This window comes from Microtus ochrogaster, chromosome 19, assembly GCF_000317375.1.
Source record: "Microtus ochrogaster isolate Prairie Vole_2 chromosome 19, MicOch1.0, whole genome shotgun sequence".
Lineage (NCBI taxonomy): Eukaryota > Metazoa > Chordata > Mammalia > Rodentia > Cricetidae > Microtus > Microtus ochrogaster.
In genome coordinates this window covers 5,521,325-5,537,985 of record NC_022021.1, presented here as the reverse complement: position 1 = coordinate 5,537,985, position 16,661 = coordinate 5,521,325, and the positions used below count along the sequence as shown (strand labels likewise).

At 43.0% G+C, this 16,661-nt stretch overlaps 1 protein-coding gene across 1 annotated transcript in view; it reads left to right on the top strand.

Moving 5' to 3' along the window:
• Wdr41 (WD repeat domain 41) overlaps positions 1 to 16,661 on the top strand; it is a 40,525-nt gene that overhangs the window by 21,486 nt on the left and 2,378 nt on the right. The window contains exons 6-12 of the mRNA XM_013349635.2: positions 742 to 853; positions 3,495 to 3,557; positions 5,016 to 5,126; positions 9,876 to 10,060; positions 11,964 to 12,085; positions 12,811 to 12,899; positions 13,959 to 14,092. Of these exons, the coding sequence (XP_013205089.1) occupies positions 742 to 853; positions 3,495 to 3,557; positions 5,016 to 5,126; positions 9,876 to 10,060; positions 11,964 to 12,085; positions 12,811 to 12,899; positions 13,959 to 14,092 (816 nt within the window). The remainder of the gene's footprint in view (positions 1 to 741; positions 854 to 3,494; positions 3,558 to 5,015; positions 5,127 to 9,875; positions 10,061 to 11,963; positions 12,086 to 12,810; positions 12,900 to 13,958; positions 14,093 to 16,661) is intronic.

The following is a 16,661-nucleotide window of genomic DNA, read 5'->3' as shown; positions in this document are numbered from 1 at the left end:
GGACCTGGTGGGTCTATAGTGGGCGGGGCCTGGTGGGTTTATAGTGGGCAGGGACCTGGTGGGTCTATAGTGGGCGGGGCCTGGTGAGTCTATAGTGGGTGCGGACATGACTCTTGAAGAAAGGGATCCTATGGTGCCATGTAAAGTAACGGATTCTGCATCCTGGAAAGCCTTTAAGTCTACCAAATAGAATGGTTGAGAATTGGTTGAAAATTAAAAACTATATCATAGTCTCCATTTTGTTTTTTAAAGGCCTTTAAGGATTGTGAGTACATTGTCTATGAGTGGTTCCCAAGACCCCTGAAAGCTCTAATAAACTTGCGGTGTCTGTGCTCAGGAACAGAGAGCCTCTTAGCTGAGTGGTGCTGGCTCCGACTCTGGGTCGAGCATGTCCTCAGAGGCTCCAGGTGGCTTGGCACATTGCTGCTCTGCCCTGTTCAGAGGCCTCGGGATTGCTCTACTGTCACCTTACAGCAGTGAGCTGAGAGAAAACAGGGGAGCCCCAGAGTCTTCTGTAACCTCGCTACAAATTACACTGCGTGACTGCCTTACAGATCACGTGGTCTCTCTGCTCCAATGCTGTGAGACAATATTCTCCTAAAGAACCTGTAATCAGAAAAGCCAAACAAACCGCCTATCAAAAGGAGGGATTTGAAAGAACTAGGGGACACAATTTAAAATCATGGAATAACGAATGCTAGAATTTCTAGACTGACAATACATTTCCAATCAATTTTGCAGTGCTTAACTGTTCTTCAGGGACTAGACGTTTGGCTCTCGGGTGGTAATGACTTAGGTGTGTGGAACCGAAAATTAGATCTGCTGTGTAAGACCAACCACCTTTCTGATACAGGTAAAAACCAGGCATGAAAATTATGAGATGCAACTGATTGAAAAAGACAGTTGAATCTTTAAAGAGACATACCACAATATAATGTGATAATTCCATGTAGGATTGTGGGTAGCCATATAATTTGTCAATTTTCATGTGACAAATAATTGAATGAACATTTATATTCACGTGTATGTTATTTGTACCAAGTATTAGGTTTCAGTATGGTATTTTCATACATGAAAACAATGTATTTTGATATCTGCCCATCCTGTCCCCCTCTCTTGTCATCCTTACGTTTGCATTAGTTTTCTAACCCCCCCCCAAAAGTCATCCTCCTTCCACATATGAGAGAAGATGTGCACCACTGTCTTCTTGCATCTGGCTTTTCTTACTTAAGACGATGACTTTCAGTTCATCTACTTCCTTGAAAATAATAGAATTTTGTTTTCTATGGCTGCTAATTCTTCATTGTGTATATGTGCTGATCACATGATCTTTATCCATTATCGGTTGTCGAACATGTAGGTGGATTCCATAACCTCCCTACATTAGTGTCACAGTGAACATGGGTACATAGGGTCTCTTTTATATGATAACCTTTGATTACTTTCAGTATAAAACCAAACCCAAGTGTGGGCTAGCAAGACTCTGATCACTTAATAATATTCTGCAGTTTTATGTGTTATTATATGTATGTGAGCATGTATGTGTGTGTGTGTGCGTGTGTGTATGCATGGGCTATGATACACGCATGACGGCCAGAGGACAACTAGCGTGTCCTTGTCTTCTATTAGTGGAGTCCAGGGTCAAACTCGGGTCCTCCAGCTTGACAGCAGGCGCCTTCGTCCCCTAAACCATCTCCCTGGCCCCTTGCTGAACATTTTCTGCATTTAAAATTCTTCTTGGAAAAGGAAGATGTTTACAAGTTTGAGGACAGCCTGGGCATCTCAAAAAACAACAGACAAATATGCAGAAACATTATCCATTTTTCCATGTCCTTCTCCTGTGCTCGTTCACAATTCCTCTATCTCGTCCATGTGCACACAAAACAAACTTGTAAAATATGCCCTGTGGGGGAGAAGTCAGGGCGGAAATGCACTTGACATCAGAACAGTGTTGCTAGTCTTTGACAGGTAAGAAGGAAAAGAAAGGGACATCTCTGTTTATATATATGTTAAAAATTTCATTTATAAATTACGTAAATCAAAGAGGGAAGACTAACTTTGTTAAAAGAATTTCATGTTCATGTGTTCCAGTATTTCAACTTTTAATACTTGAAGTTTTGGTTAGTCTGAAGCCATTTTATGATTGAGCTATGAAAAGATGTTCAGTGTTTAAGGGCAAGGACAGCTTCGTGGGCGGCAATCCAGCTACTTGGGAGCCTGACGAGGAGGAAAACCCAAACCCTGGACTTCAGTGGGCCAGTTCAGACAATAGCAGCCACCAAACATAAATAAATGAAGGCAGTCATCTCAGTAAGGCAGGTCGTTTGGGAAACGCACTGACTAGCTGTAAGCATGCGGTTTGCAGGCCTCTCCCTTAGCTGGATACAGGGTGGAGCGTGGAGCTGGGAATGGCTAGCTGCTCCGTAGGAGCTTCCCTTCCTCTGTGCTCCTAGTCAAAGCTCTGTCCTCCCTTCTCAGGCCGACTCTGTCTGCCTGGAGGTAGTGTCCAGTTCCACAGGCCAAGAGCTTAGTCCTCAGCCCTTCCTTACCCGTCATTTCACTGACATGCCCGCTTGGTGTTTTGTTTTAGATTTTGACCCCCTGGTTATAAACCAGGATTCAATTTGCTGAAGTGGTATACAGACCTGAGGGAAACACTTTACCCACTTAGGGTCTATCACAGGGTACCAACGAAGAACTACAAAGGGCAAGGTGGGAGGAAGGGGCACAAAGGCTTTGTGCCCTCCCTAAGTGTGCACCCTGCAGGAATTGTCTACGTTCAGCTTTACTGCATCTCTCTAAATCCCATCCTGGTTTTTCTGGAGGCTTTCTTCTGTAGATATGGTTAATCTAACCATGTGTGACTGGTGGCCAACATTATCTTCTGTCCCTCTCTCCCTGGAAGTTGAGAGGTGAGGCCGAAAGTGCCAGCTTCTCCTCCTGCCTCGATCCTGCTCATGAGCAGCTCTCACCCATAGCTGCCAGGGACTGACCGGACACAAGCGTGTCACAGGGACACAGAAAGATGATGTCTTAGGAGACTCAGAGGATTTTAGGAGTTGTGTAAGGGAACAGGATGGAGGCCAGATATGGCTTTTCCATGATTACATTAGCTCATTCAGGGTCAGTGAGCATGCATAGCCTTAAAGTTACACCGAGGGAAAGCCCGGTGAGCTCATTGAACTAGTCTTCATGTGCTGGTTGATGGTGATTATCCTAAGGGATATAGTATATATAAATATAAGGGAAATGGTTGAATATACCATGTTACTACCACAGGAGAAACACTCAGAGCCTGTTTATATATAAATAGTCTTTCATAGGGATCAGAAACTTATAACTCAGTTTCCATGTGTAAGATAGAAAGGAAGTGTTTATGTCGAAGGTTTCAAGTATGTTTTATGGGAAATGACTTACATAAAGTTGAGAAAGTTTTGTTTTGATGTAACCCATGAGAGAAAATGATTTGCCTTGTTTTATATTTTTTTCTGAAGGGATCAGTGCTTTGGTTGAAATCCCTAGGAACTGTGTTGTGGCAGCAGTTGGCAAAGAACTGAGTGAGTATATCATCTATTTTCTTTACGTTGGTGCACACTTCCATGTCTGGACAGCTGCATGAATACATACATGGGCTGTGCTAGAAAAATAAAGGCAGGTTTATTTTGGAGATGTCTGTCTCTGCCTTAGCTCTGGCTTCTTGGGTTGTTGAAAATAATATAGGGTGAGCCATTTTCACAGTGTTAGGTCAGATTTCTTCTCGTCAATAGATTACACTGTTAACTGTCTCCTAATAATCAATGTAACAATATATTACTTATTCTAAAATCAGTTAGCAGTAATGTTTTTACTCAGTTTATCCACACCAAGAAGACTTCTCTTTGGTATTAGCAGAGAAAATTTCTCACAGCCACAATTCGGATATGAAAGGCTATTAGAATTTAATAATCTTGCTAATTCTTTGACAGTTGGCAAAATATTGTCAGAAATACGGAAATTATGTGCCATGACTGATTTTCCAGCGAGGACTTTGAGGGAAAGAGAGACTTGGATAGTTGATTACCACCACCTGGGAAGGCTGTGGGACCTGTCCACCTTTTTTCTCAGGCATGCCTGTCTCTGCGCATGCACAGCCCTGGCTCCAGTAGAATACTGATGGCCATGTCTCCACAGGTCTCATGTCTGCCATCTCTCTGTCACTCAGTGTTCACAGGCAGTAACTGGGCCTTCACAGTTGGAAGCTAGAACTCCTCGAATAGCATAGATTTTTATAAATGTTGATTGATAGAACCACTTGATTTGATTTTAGGTTTTATGTGTTGATTAACGTTAGAATTTGTAGTTTAAATAAGGAAGATCTAGCTCAGAGATCTGCCTGCCTCTGCCTCCCAAGTGCTGGGATTAAAGATGTGTGCCACCACTACCCGGATAAATAAAACTAATTTTTAAAGTCAGATAATAAACCAAGGAACACATCATCTATAATCAAGAAATTAGAAGCTATGTTTGCGGAGGGTTTATATGCCCCCAAACTGAAAAGTCCTTTTCTCTTGCTTAACTGCTATTTTTATTTTTTGGTAGCTGCTAAAGCCTTTGCTAAGTTTAAGGCCAGGAATCTATAGCTTGTCTTGTAGCCGTGTGTACTGGCCTGGACATACGTGGAGAGCACTGAGTGGAAATGATCCGGGGGCGTGGCCAGTCACTGGCCTGGGTGGGAACGGAGTGATACTTCTGATGTGTGATGAGGCCTTGTGGGAAGTGGAGGGTCGGGCTGAGTTTGGGAAGTCAGTAAAGGAAGCAAGCCGAAGGAACCCTGGAAGGACACCCTGGCTGAGGGTTTAAGGAGATCATTTAAGCAGCTCAAGCATTTGAAAGAAATGGTGTAAACTGGTATAAATAGGTTCTTTTGGAGTTGTTGGTTTTTTTTTCCAGCATGATGTATACTTCGCACTTAATGCTTTTTGAGTAAAAAGGTATTTTATGTTCTTTGAACATTTAGTAAAATAACCATTCTTTAGTAATTTTTAGGTTAGTAGCACCTACAGAAGGCTTGCTGGAATGGGATATCATTGAAGTTAAACGGCTTCTTGATCACCAGGACAGTATTCTGTCATTGGTTAACATCAATGGTAAGCTCTTTGTATATGTTTCTGTTATGTACAATTTCAGAGTTTTCATCTTGTTTTGTTCCAATATTTAAGAATTACCACTCAAATAATAGATTAGTGGAAATTGTTGTTATCTCTTACTCTGCGCTTTGAGACAGTAGAGCCTGGCTCGGGTCTCAGTGTGGTCTAAGACTCCAGCACAGGCAGATAGAGTGGGGCGTAGTTATCCTTGGGTATTGCCTAGTGGCTGTGGATGCTCATCACAGGCTGTGAATCTGAACGTAGAGCATTCTAGCATTCCGCACGAGTGGCTCTGGCTCCGTCACTACCAGTGAGCATGACTTGGGGTGGCAGGAGAGGATCACGAACTCTGGCTCTTGGCAGTTAGTTCTGGCAGATAAGTGACGGCTGACGTCATCAGAACTGAACTGGGAGATCTGTGTATGGGTCACATGGAGAGTTCTGGTGGAGATTGTGAGCAGGCCACAGCAGGAGTTACAGCCCCCGAACCCCTGGAGACCTGGGGCATGACTGGCTCTTTCGGAGGAATAAGTTGTAGGAACATGAGATGGGGTGAAGTATGGAGAACACCAAACGCAGATCTGCTCTGTGTCTTTAGTGCTCTTTGGCCCTCTTCTCAGACACATCAAGGAACATCTTCCCAGCTTCAGTGTCTTCCCCTCCGTAGCCAACATCCTACAGAAACCACTTGCATGTCTTCCTGAGGACCAGATGGTCTGTGGTATGGAAGTAACAGTGGTTGGACAACTCTTTGTATCTGGAGGTTGTTTTCTCTAGCCATGAATGGTAGCTCCAAAGGCAAGTTCTTATCTGGGCAACTCTTTGTATCTGGAGGTTGTTTTCTCTAGCCATGAATGGTAGCTCCAAAGGCAAGTTCTTATCTGGGCAACCCTTTGAGCCTCCTTGGAAACACTGAACCATGACAAGGTACTGGAAATTCTATAAAGAGAAGGTCTGGTTCTTGCCCATTATGTTGATTAGGTCTAGTTATCTGTCTTGTTTTAGTGGTGAAGTCCTGGCATCATTGAAACAACATGGTTACTTAAAGGAAGATAACAAGTTATTACCAAGACCCCCCCCCCCCCCGCTTCCTACCCTGATGGGTTTTCTCTACCCATGCTGATCTTGAACTTACAATCTTTCTGCTTCTACCTCTAAAGTTCTGCTGCTACATGGATTATCACATAGTCTTTGTCGGGATCTTATGGAAAATGGAAAGCTAAAGAAAAATTATTAATGAAAGTTACAGAAAATCCATAGTAATTCTGTTTTATAAACTGCAAAACTGAACTGCAAATAATAAATACAGCAAAAGCATTTTTAGGAATGACACATGTTTAGGTAGTCTGGTGATGTTGGAAAGGTTTGCTATTGGCTGGATCTTGTACGTGGGAGTTCTGCAGATTCTGGCTATCTTGTATGATTTGTTCTGTTGTTCCCCGCTTCACTCCGCCCTGTTTCTTTCCCACTTGCTCACTTAATGCCAGTGGCCAGTTACTCGGTTCATGCATCACAACAGAGGTCCATTCAGAAAGAAAGGAAAGAAACTATTTCTTGACAGGCAATGGTAGCGTACACCTTTAATCCAGCACTAGAGAGGCAGAGGCACGCAGATTTCTGAGTTTGAGGCCAGTCTGGTCTACAGAGTAAATTCTAGTACACAGAGAAACCTTGTCTTGAAAAACCAAAAATAAAGAATATATAATTACACTATTTACCTATTCCCATTCCTCCCTCCAAACCTTCCCATATATCCTTCTTCTCTTTCAAATTCATGACCTCGTTTTCTTATTAAGTGTTGCTATGTGTGTGTGTGTGTGTGCACGTTTGTGTGTTTGTGTGCGTATGCATAACTGACCTGCTAATGTTCTAATGCCTGTCTAATGTTACTTGTGTGTATGTTTTCAGGGATGACCAATTGGTATTTTTTAAATCTTGGAAAGAAAGCTGAGCGGGTCAGAGGGTTTGCATGAGGACAGATCTCCAGAACTCATAGAAAAAGCTGGGTGTGCCTGTAACTGGGTCGAGGGCAAGGGTAAGGAGAATCACTGGGACTTGTTGGCTGCCATTCTCGCTAATGTCAGTGAGTACCAGGCTCAGGGAGAGACCCGGTCTCAAGGGAGTAAGGTGGAGAGCTGTTCTGGGTGTCCAAATGCTCCTCTCACCTCCACATGCATGTACAGAGGCCCACATATCTGCAAACACACATACAACATAGAAACATGTAACACACGCACACTAATGCACATGCGCATACACACACGTTCTAAAAAGAAGTGTGCTTTTTGGTGAGGTCATCCCAGGGCAGTCTTGGAATGATCTACTTGAACTCCCAAAAGTATGTTTGATGTGTGCCGAAACTTACTGAAGGGGTCTGTAAGCCTGGGGGTCTCCTAAGACATAAGCTGACGTTTCTACTCTCTTCTGGCAAAGGGCTCTATGTATTCATTTCATTCCTTTGCTCGTCCATGCTGCTAGTGCGTATGGCGTTCACAGGAATGGATAGAGGGGGGCTGGGAGAGAGTTTCCTAAGTGGATTTGAAATTACAGGATGAAAGACATCCACTGTTAGCATCAGTGAGGATGTCTGGTGTGAAGCCTTCTGAGTGGACTGTCTGGAACTATAAATAAATTACACAGGGAGAATTCTATGCTAAAGTGAATGCCAGTCTTTTGCTTTTAGTGAAAAGATCCACGAGGTCATTGATACTGTGTTCCTGTTGTGTAAAAGAACCACAGAGGAGGCAACTGCGTGGTCTCAAAGTTTTAATTCTGTGTTGATTACAGACCCAGGCCTGGAGTCAAGGAGCGTCTTTTTCATCCTTAACTTCTTTGGTTTTTTTTTTTTTTTTTTTTGGAGTTGAGTGAAATCAGAGGAGGCTGTGGAAAAATTGGTACTGCTGAAGTACCCCGAACTGCCGCAGCGTTAAAGCTGGAAAGTTGTTTTCCTCCAGAGGTCATAGCGAAACTTATTTCCTTCCACAACGAATCCTGTAGTGATTGAGTAGCTGCAGACATTGCTAAGCTACCTATTATGACACCGAGACCAAGATAAAAATAATATCTGGGATGGCTGGTGACTTTTATTTCTAAGAGATTGTTCATCTGGCTGTGGCAGATTTCTGTCCTGCAGGTTTATTTGAGAGATGGAATAATAAAGTTATAATTACCCACCCGTGTGTTCCTAAGTTGTAAATCACTGCGAATTTAAATACTGCTAATGTAGAATAATACCCATACTCAAGATAACATTATATTTTTTAAGAAACGGCTATATTTACAATTTAATTTGTTTTCTATAATAATCCTCAGTTAACGCATGAGGAATCCAAGGCAGAGAAAGGTTAATGATTTCCTTGAGACTACCTGGCTAGTAGCAGGCAGAGCCGGAACTGTTGCTTGAGCCCTGTGCTCAGTGCAGTGTTCTGTTCTGACTTACCTTAAATATGTAAGGCAGTAATAAATTACACTTGAGAGAGAATTTTTAGTCTAGCAGCTGCACAGTGTCTATTAACTATATGATGTACAAATTGTCTAGGTCCTTAATTTAAATCTATTTGAGGGTTTTAAAGCTTATTGTTTTACAAGTTATATTCAGAATAAAAATATGATAATAACAAGAAACATGGAATTAAATTAAGAATGAAATTAAAATGAAAATTGTGCCATCATTCAGTATTAAACCCTAGTTTGCATATTTCTGTATATTTCCTGAGCATATGTAGATGTATGCATTTGTATGTACATGGTTTACTGTTTTATAAGAGTATGGTGTGAACATAGTTCCATGTCAATATAAATGTACTTTTACAGCTTAATTCTCAGTAGCTAATATTACTTTATTTTATGGTTGTCATTTTTACTTTAGTCTACAGTTGGATATTTAGGTTGACCTCAGATTCTTAGGATTCTGTCTTGCAGCTTTGAACATATATTGTTTGCCTTTCCCTCAGGATAAATTCCTTCAGACGGAACTGGTGGGTCAGTGTGTTTGTTATTTTAGTTTGACTCCTCTTAGTAAATAGATCATTTAAAATTTCTTTGATTATTAAAGTAGTTAGAGATGTTATCACATGTTTATTTTCCATCTATTTTCTTATTCTTAGTACTTCCTAGGGTTGGCTTATGTATTGAGTGTAATGAACTGTTTTGAGTTGCTAATTCTCCCCATTTTTAAATCATGTGTGTATTGGTTTTGTTTTTTAATTTTTTTAATTTTAATTTTTTTTGCCAAGCAGATATTTCCTTGTATGTCTTCCCCTGCCCTGCTTCTTTTAGTGTTCTTTTTTTTTTTTTTTTTTCAAGACAGGGTTTCTCTGTGGCTTTGGAGCCTGTCCTGGAACTAGCTCTGTAGACCAGGCTGGTCTCGAACTCACAGAGATCCGCCTGCCTTTGCCTCCCGAGTGCTGGGATTAAAGGCGTGCGCCACCATCGCCCGGCTCTTTTAGTGTTCTTTAGCCACTCTGTAGTCCTGGAACTACTTATTTAATTGACAATGTTTTTGGCATATCATTTAAAGGAAGATTCTTTTATTTTAATACCTGTAAAAGTTGACCAAACATTATAGATGGCATTTTTATTGGCACAAACTGTAATATTTATCTTCAGTCAGTGAACTATACCTTTGACTTCTTACTGTCATATTAATCTTCCTCTTTAGTTTGTCTGGGTACAATTAGGAAGCCCATTCACTTTTATTTTTAGCCTAGAGAACATGATGAGTAACGGTGCGCTGGGGAACTTTTCTAGATACAAGTTTCGTCACCGGTTCCCATGTTGGAGAGCTGATCATCTGGGATGCCCTGGACTGGACCGTGCAGGCCTGTGAGCGTAGCTTCTGGAACCCGTCTCCACAGCCAGATGCCCAGCAAGAAATAAAACTCTGCCAAAAGCAAAATGACATTTCTATTAATCATTTCACATGTGATGAAGAGGTAAAAAGTATAAATTATAATTGTTACAAATAAAACCAGCACCTGATATTTAAATCCTAATATGTTAGACATGATTCTGGGCAGTGGGGAGGCTCAAAGGCACTTCAGTGGGCAAAGGCACTTGCCACCAAGCCCAGCAACCTGAGTTCAGACAACAGGATCCACAGGATGGAAAACACCAAGACAGGAATGCACTCGAGCACACATGCATGCGTGTGCGCGCGCACACACACACACACACACACACACACACACACACATACACACACTCAAAGTAATGAAAAGGTTACTACCAATGGTTTCAGGTTCTAAAATGGTCTTTATAGTTTCATAAAGAATGGACCACTTGTGTTAAGAAGAGATTTTAGTCCTTGTTCCTAATCTTGCAGGCAAAGAAATTATTGGAACACGAGTTTACATACCTAATTTGATTTTCAGTAAGCTGTCCCATCGTGTTTGAGGTTCCTATTTGATTTGTTTTCAGTTCTGATGTATGTCCTAGAGAGGGGAAAAGTTAAACCTGTGAGAAACGTTTCCCTTCTAGGTGGCTGATGTCCTGGTCAGGATCCCTGGGCAAGAACTGCTGCTGTCTGTCTCTGGCCAGGCAGTAGAGTTTGTGAAGCTCACACTGTAAAGCCAGTGCTGGCACTACTGACTCTTGCCTCTGATCCGAAGGTCTTCTCTCTAAGCCTCAGTGCTTCAGAAAATGTGTTTAAGGGGAGTTACTTATTTCGGTGTTCATAGCCTTTGAGAAAGGGAGCTAAGGAAACCTTTCTTATTTCATTTTGTGCTTTTTATCCTAATTTCTATACTTGTTACCATTTTATTATTTTTGTTGAAAAATCATAAATAGCACTTTTATTTTCTTTGTACTATTTTGTGTGCCACTTTTGTGTGTATGTGTGAGTGTGTGTGAGTGTGTGCGCGTGCATGTGTGTTGCTATGTAGGTGTTTGCATGTAGTACTATAGCCAATGCCAGGAGTATGAGTATGGAGGCTGGAGGTCAGTGCCAAGTTTTTTCCTCCATCACTTTTCACATTATTTAATTCTGAAAAACTTAAAAAATATATATTTCTTTGTATGTTTGCATGAGTATGCGTGTACGTGTATGCAGTTGTGCTGTGGCTCCCGTGTGACTGTCAAGATAATTTGCAGGAGTTGGTTCTCTTCTCCCATCACACCTGGATCCCAGGGATGGAACTCAGGATATCAAGCTTGGTGGCAGGTGCCTTCCCTGTGAGCCATTTTACCAGCCTTCAGTTTCATACGTTTTAACTTGCCAGTCTGGAAAGTAACATCCACGCTTTCTCCTCATCCTCAGCAGATGCTGTAAGGTGGAGGTGAAGGGAACATTAGCAAAAACGCTTTCTGAAGACTCAAGTGTCTTAGCAGAAAGGCATTTCTGATGCTAGGTTTAAAACTTTTTCCTTTAACTCTTCAGATGACCTTCGGCTAGTACCACTGCCGCATCTACCTCTTGGGTTGTTCATAGGTTTAAGATGTGCAGTGCGAGTCATTTTGGCTCCATTTCCAGACAAAAGCAACTGAGCAAATCCCCAAGGGTACCATGTTCTCCGGAAGCCCAGGCTGCATGCACCTCGGTACCTTCTGCTGCAGGGCCCTGGTAGCAGCCACCACGCCTGCTGCTTGGGTCTCCAGAGAGCACCAAGGCAGAGTTGAGCTGCCCTGTGCAGAGCATTCCTCTGCTTGCTTGGTGTGCTAAGCCTTCCTTGGTGACTTTGACATTGGGGGCGGCAGAGGGCAGGACTGTGATTTTTGTCTGAAGACCGGGAAGGTAACAGTGGCTTCCCAATGTCACAGAGGGGCAGGAAATCTATTATAGTAAAGACTAGTTTTATGCCAATTTCTGAAGTTTCTCCACTCCTGCCCCCCCCCCCCCAGAACATATTTGTTGCCGTTGGAAGGGGGTTGTATGTGTATAACCTACAACTGAAGCGTGTGATTGCCTGCCAGAAAACTGCTCATGACTCCACCATCCTCCACATCGTCAGACTCCCCAACAGGTACATTCCCATCTCTGCAAAGACGAGACAGTCATGGCTCCGAGGCCCCTAGCGTGATGTCTGCAGTGGCCACATTACCTAGCTCCACGGCTTGACCTTGGTATTCTTTTGGAAATAGAGAATGTTCCATGACTGACTGTAACTGAAGAGTCTGCAGCAATACACGACAGACAAAAATTTACAAGAGCAAGGTTAAATGAATTAGACTGCTGTTTCTTAAAAGAAAATTTTAAATTGTTAATAAAGTTAAAAAAACAGGATCACTTATAATGTACTATTTTTATATATTCTATAAACTAATTTTTTAATGGTGTTGTATGTTTATGGCTAAAATCGGATGTAGCCCTTGCTGTCTGAGGCTATAAATGAGGGTTGATTTGGCAGTTAAGATTCCACTGATGGAGCCACAGAGTAGGATTTTCCATGCAGCGTCCTTCCGATTAGAGGAACCGTGGGAAGAGATGTAAAAAGAGGCGGGAAGGAGAAGACTGCTTAGGTTATTGTGTAGTTTGTGTCATTTTTCTGAATAGTCTAAAAAAATGGAGATATTTGACGTCACTTGAGCCAACGTCACAGGGTGTAATGTGTGCTTTGCCAAACTGTGATGGTCTGTCTTGTCCACAGCTGACTGCAGTCAGTTGAGGGCTCCAGCGATTTCAGCAGCTAGCACTCGGCCTTCCAAGTACTCTTTCTGGCTTATTCTATCTGGCTTTTTGTTCTGACAGGCAGTTAATCTCATGCTCAGAAGATGGCAGTGTACGCATTTGGGAGGTCCGAGAGAAACAGCAGCTGCCAGCTGAACCTGTCCCAACAGGTGCGTGCCCTCCCCCACAGAGCATGCTGTTCCGCTCCCTCCCTCCTTTCTTTCTCCTCCCCTTCTTCCTTCCTTTCTCATCTCATCCAGCAGGAAGGTGAGAGGTGACAATGAGGAACCCCAGGAGCCGCATAGAATGTGCCCCATGCAGGCATCAGACACTGGCAGCATGCCTCTGGTGCTTGGAATTAGGAGTTGGCATCTGAATTTCACTTCAGTGTAAAACTATCTCTTTATTTCAATTGAAGTCGATTGCAATTTTATTATTTTGAGAGAAAACTAAATTTTACATAATTCAAATGACCAGGTCGCCTACTGAAGTAATTACACACCTATAATATTGTCTATATTTCTGACTGACACAAAATTTGTACAATTGATAGAAAAGCATTGTTAACACTGAATGTGATCTACAGAAAGAAAAAAAAAAACCTTGCCTTTCCTTGTTAATGTCATAATCTCCCCAGCTCTTTTAGGGGTTTGGTTTGAAAAATGAGTCTGGATGTTTGAATGAATTTAACTATTAATCCTTAATATGTCAAATACTGGTGTTCTTAATTTCTTGTCTTTTTCAGTTTACTTGAAGTTCTGGGATTCTCTCTCTCTCTCTCTCTCTCTCTCTCTCTCTCTCTCTCTCTCTCTCACACACACACACACACACACACACAGAAACAGAAACAGACACACACACACACACAGACAGAGACAGAGAGAGAGAAGAGAGGAGAGAGACAGAGATTTCCCTCTGTTTTGTTGATATGTCTTCTCCCTGATTTTCGAGGATTACATAAAACCTTCAAGGCTGCTTACTTCTCTTACATTCCAATGTCTGTCTGTTTTTTTGGTGGATGAGTAGGGGCTGTAGAAAAGATGTGGAGCTAGGCAAGGTAAGAAAAATACAACATAATATATCCACAGGTCCTGGCTAGTGCCTAGTGCTGTCAACTTAGCCCTTGACACACGTAAGCGCGAGACACGATTGTATTGAAATTTTCTGCTTTTCAGTAAGGAAAAAGCACAGGAGCTTTTGAAATGACTGAAATGATTGTATTTTTGTAGGGTTTTTTAATATGTGGGGCTTCGGAAGAGTGAACAAACAAGCCAGCCAGCCTGTTAAAAAGCAGCAAGAAAACGGCACTACGTGTTCCCTGGAGCTCATCGGAGACTTGATCGGCCACTCATCCTCGGTGGAGGTACCACTTTTAGTAGGCGTGCATTCCAGGCAGCTCCTGCTTTTGCAGCATGGTTCTTTTCTCATGCAGTTGCTGTAATTAAGACTCTCACGTTCTCAGCTGTAGGCTTTGGCAAGATAAGAATCAGAATAAGATAGTGTTAGTACAAGTGGTTAGGGTCATCCTTCTTACAGATAGGATTTGAGGAAGTAAACAATGTATTGGTTTAAGAACGAGCTTAGTCTCCACTGTATAGGAGGTGAAGCTAGCTGATCAATCTTGGGCAATGTTGGTGATTTTGACTATGTATCACAGCAGTCACCAGAGGACGTGCAGAACTTTGTGGCTGTGTGTGTAGGGTAAGAGCCTGAACAGAATCTAATTCCAGGGATCATAACCAAATTTAGGATCGGAGCACTGTTTCCAGCTGCCATTGATTAACCCTAGTGATAGACCCTGTTACTGCGTCACTTTGCATTATGAGGTTCAGGAACTATGCGGAGGAGTCTCCCTTGTGGAAATGCAGACACATTAATAATTGACAGTAAGCTCCATTGTCTGCAACGAGGGAGGGAACTGATGGCAACGAAGGGGTGATGGGAACTGGAATGGCATAAGAATAGCAGTGAGGGGGCCCTCAGGGATGCATTTCCTGCATTGGCCAGTGAGGAACAAATTACTTTTAATTTGGGTAGGCATCTATACTTACTTAGAAGCAGCAGCCACAGCGACCATTGACCATTTCCTGAAGTTTAAAAAGAGGTATAAATACAACCCTTGTCCTCATGGATCTGATACTTCAGTAGAGAGGAAGGAAAAAGACCCAGTGAGCTGCTAATCAAGACTACTTCAGCTGACTCTGGTGAAAAGCAGCCAGGGAGTTAAAAGGAACACTTCTTGCTGTATCCTGTAGAATTTTCTAGAGACAGAGGATTTGAGATGAGCCTCAGTGTAGCATGAGGGGCCCGCTTCTTGGGGTTTCTATCCCGCCTAGTACCCCAACCCCACAGCTGGCAAGCCCCAAGAAAATCACACAGAGATCTTCATAAGTGATAAAACTGATTGACCCATTAGCTCAGTCTTCTTATTAGCTCTTGTAGCTTATATTAACCCAGTATTCTTATCTATGCTAGCCACACGGCTCAGTACCTTTCTCAGCCGGGGAGGTCATACGTTGCCTCTTTGGTGGTCTGGGCTGGACTGGGGAATGCGCTTCCTCCTTTTTAGAATTCTCCTATTCTCATTGCCCTGCCTTTACTTCCTGTCTGGTTGACCCACCTATACTTTCTGCCTGGCCAATCAGTGTTTTATTAAAATACATAATTGACAGAATACAGATAATTCTCCTGCACCACCTCAGAGGCTAGGTTGGACTAAAAGGTACACAGCCAAGGCCCTCTGCCACCTCTCTTGTTGGGTGCTGTACCTTGCTCATCTTCGCTGTCCTTTAAGAAGTAGCTCAGGGCTTTGTTTTGGCTTCATTTTGGCTTGGGTGGATGTGGTGCAGGTTACAGATGGTGAGCATCAATGTGGTAGACCACAGGCATACACAGTGTGTTGGCTGTGGCAGATTGGTTGGATGGAATAATTGGGTTTCCACCAACACCAATCAAAGAAAAGGCCTAAAGAAGTAAGGCCAAGGAGTTTGGGCTTTATTTTTAAAATATTGGGGACTCATTGAACATACTAAGAATGTTTTATGGGTGTTTGCCTGCAGTGCCCAAGAAGGCAAGAAGAGGGTGTTGGGATCCCCAGGGACTGAATTGCAGCTGGTTGTGAGGTATCATGTAGGTTCTGGGAATCGAACCCAGGCCTTCTGGAAGAGCAGTCATTGCACTTAACAGCTGAGCCATCTCTTCAGCTCCTCCTGCCACACACACACACTTAACAGCTTTAAGGATAGAGGAGACCTTAGGTAAGTGAGAGGGTTAGGAAGTCCTTGAAAGCATTCACATTTTCACCTCCTTGCTGCCCCCCAAGGCTTTCCACACTCTACACGCATGGCAGGTACCTGTCACCAAGCTACCCCCCATCCTGCATTTTTAAAAAGCTCTTCTGACTTAATTGGCAAGTTCAGACCCTGTTGCTAGCAGGTGCTGCCTCTTGAATATCCTCAGGGCTTTTGTGCTCTCACCCTCTGCGCATGCCCTGAGGACCCCGGCCCCTGAGAAAGTTTGCTCCTATATCTCTCCCTTCTGCTCCTTAGTCATCAGTAAGTCCCGACCTTTGACCCTACTCTCTTGTCCCTGACTTTAGTTGGGCTCATCCCTTCTTACACTGGGTCCTAAAGGGCCTCGCCCTAGTTTAGTCCTAGTTCTCTCTCTAGCCCCACTTCTCTCCATCCACAGCATCCTCCCTTGTGGGATCTGCACTGGCCTCCATGCTCTTCCTTCTCTAGCACATCCTTTCCCCAGTTACTGCTGCATCTCCACTCTTCTGAGTTTCGGTGACATGCATGCTACAGGGCAGAACTGATTAGAATCTCTCATCAGTTTCCCAGTTGTTACAGCTGGCCCTGGCTTTCAAGCACTGGTACCCCAGTTGTTACAGCTGGCCCTGGCTTTCAAGCACTGGTACCCCAGTTGTTACA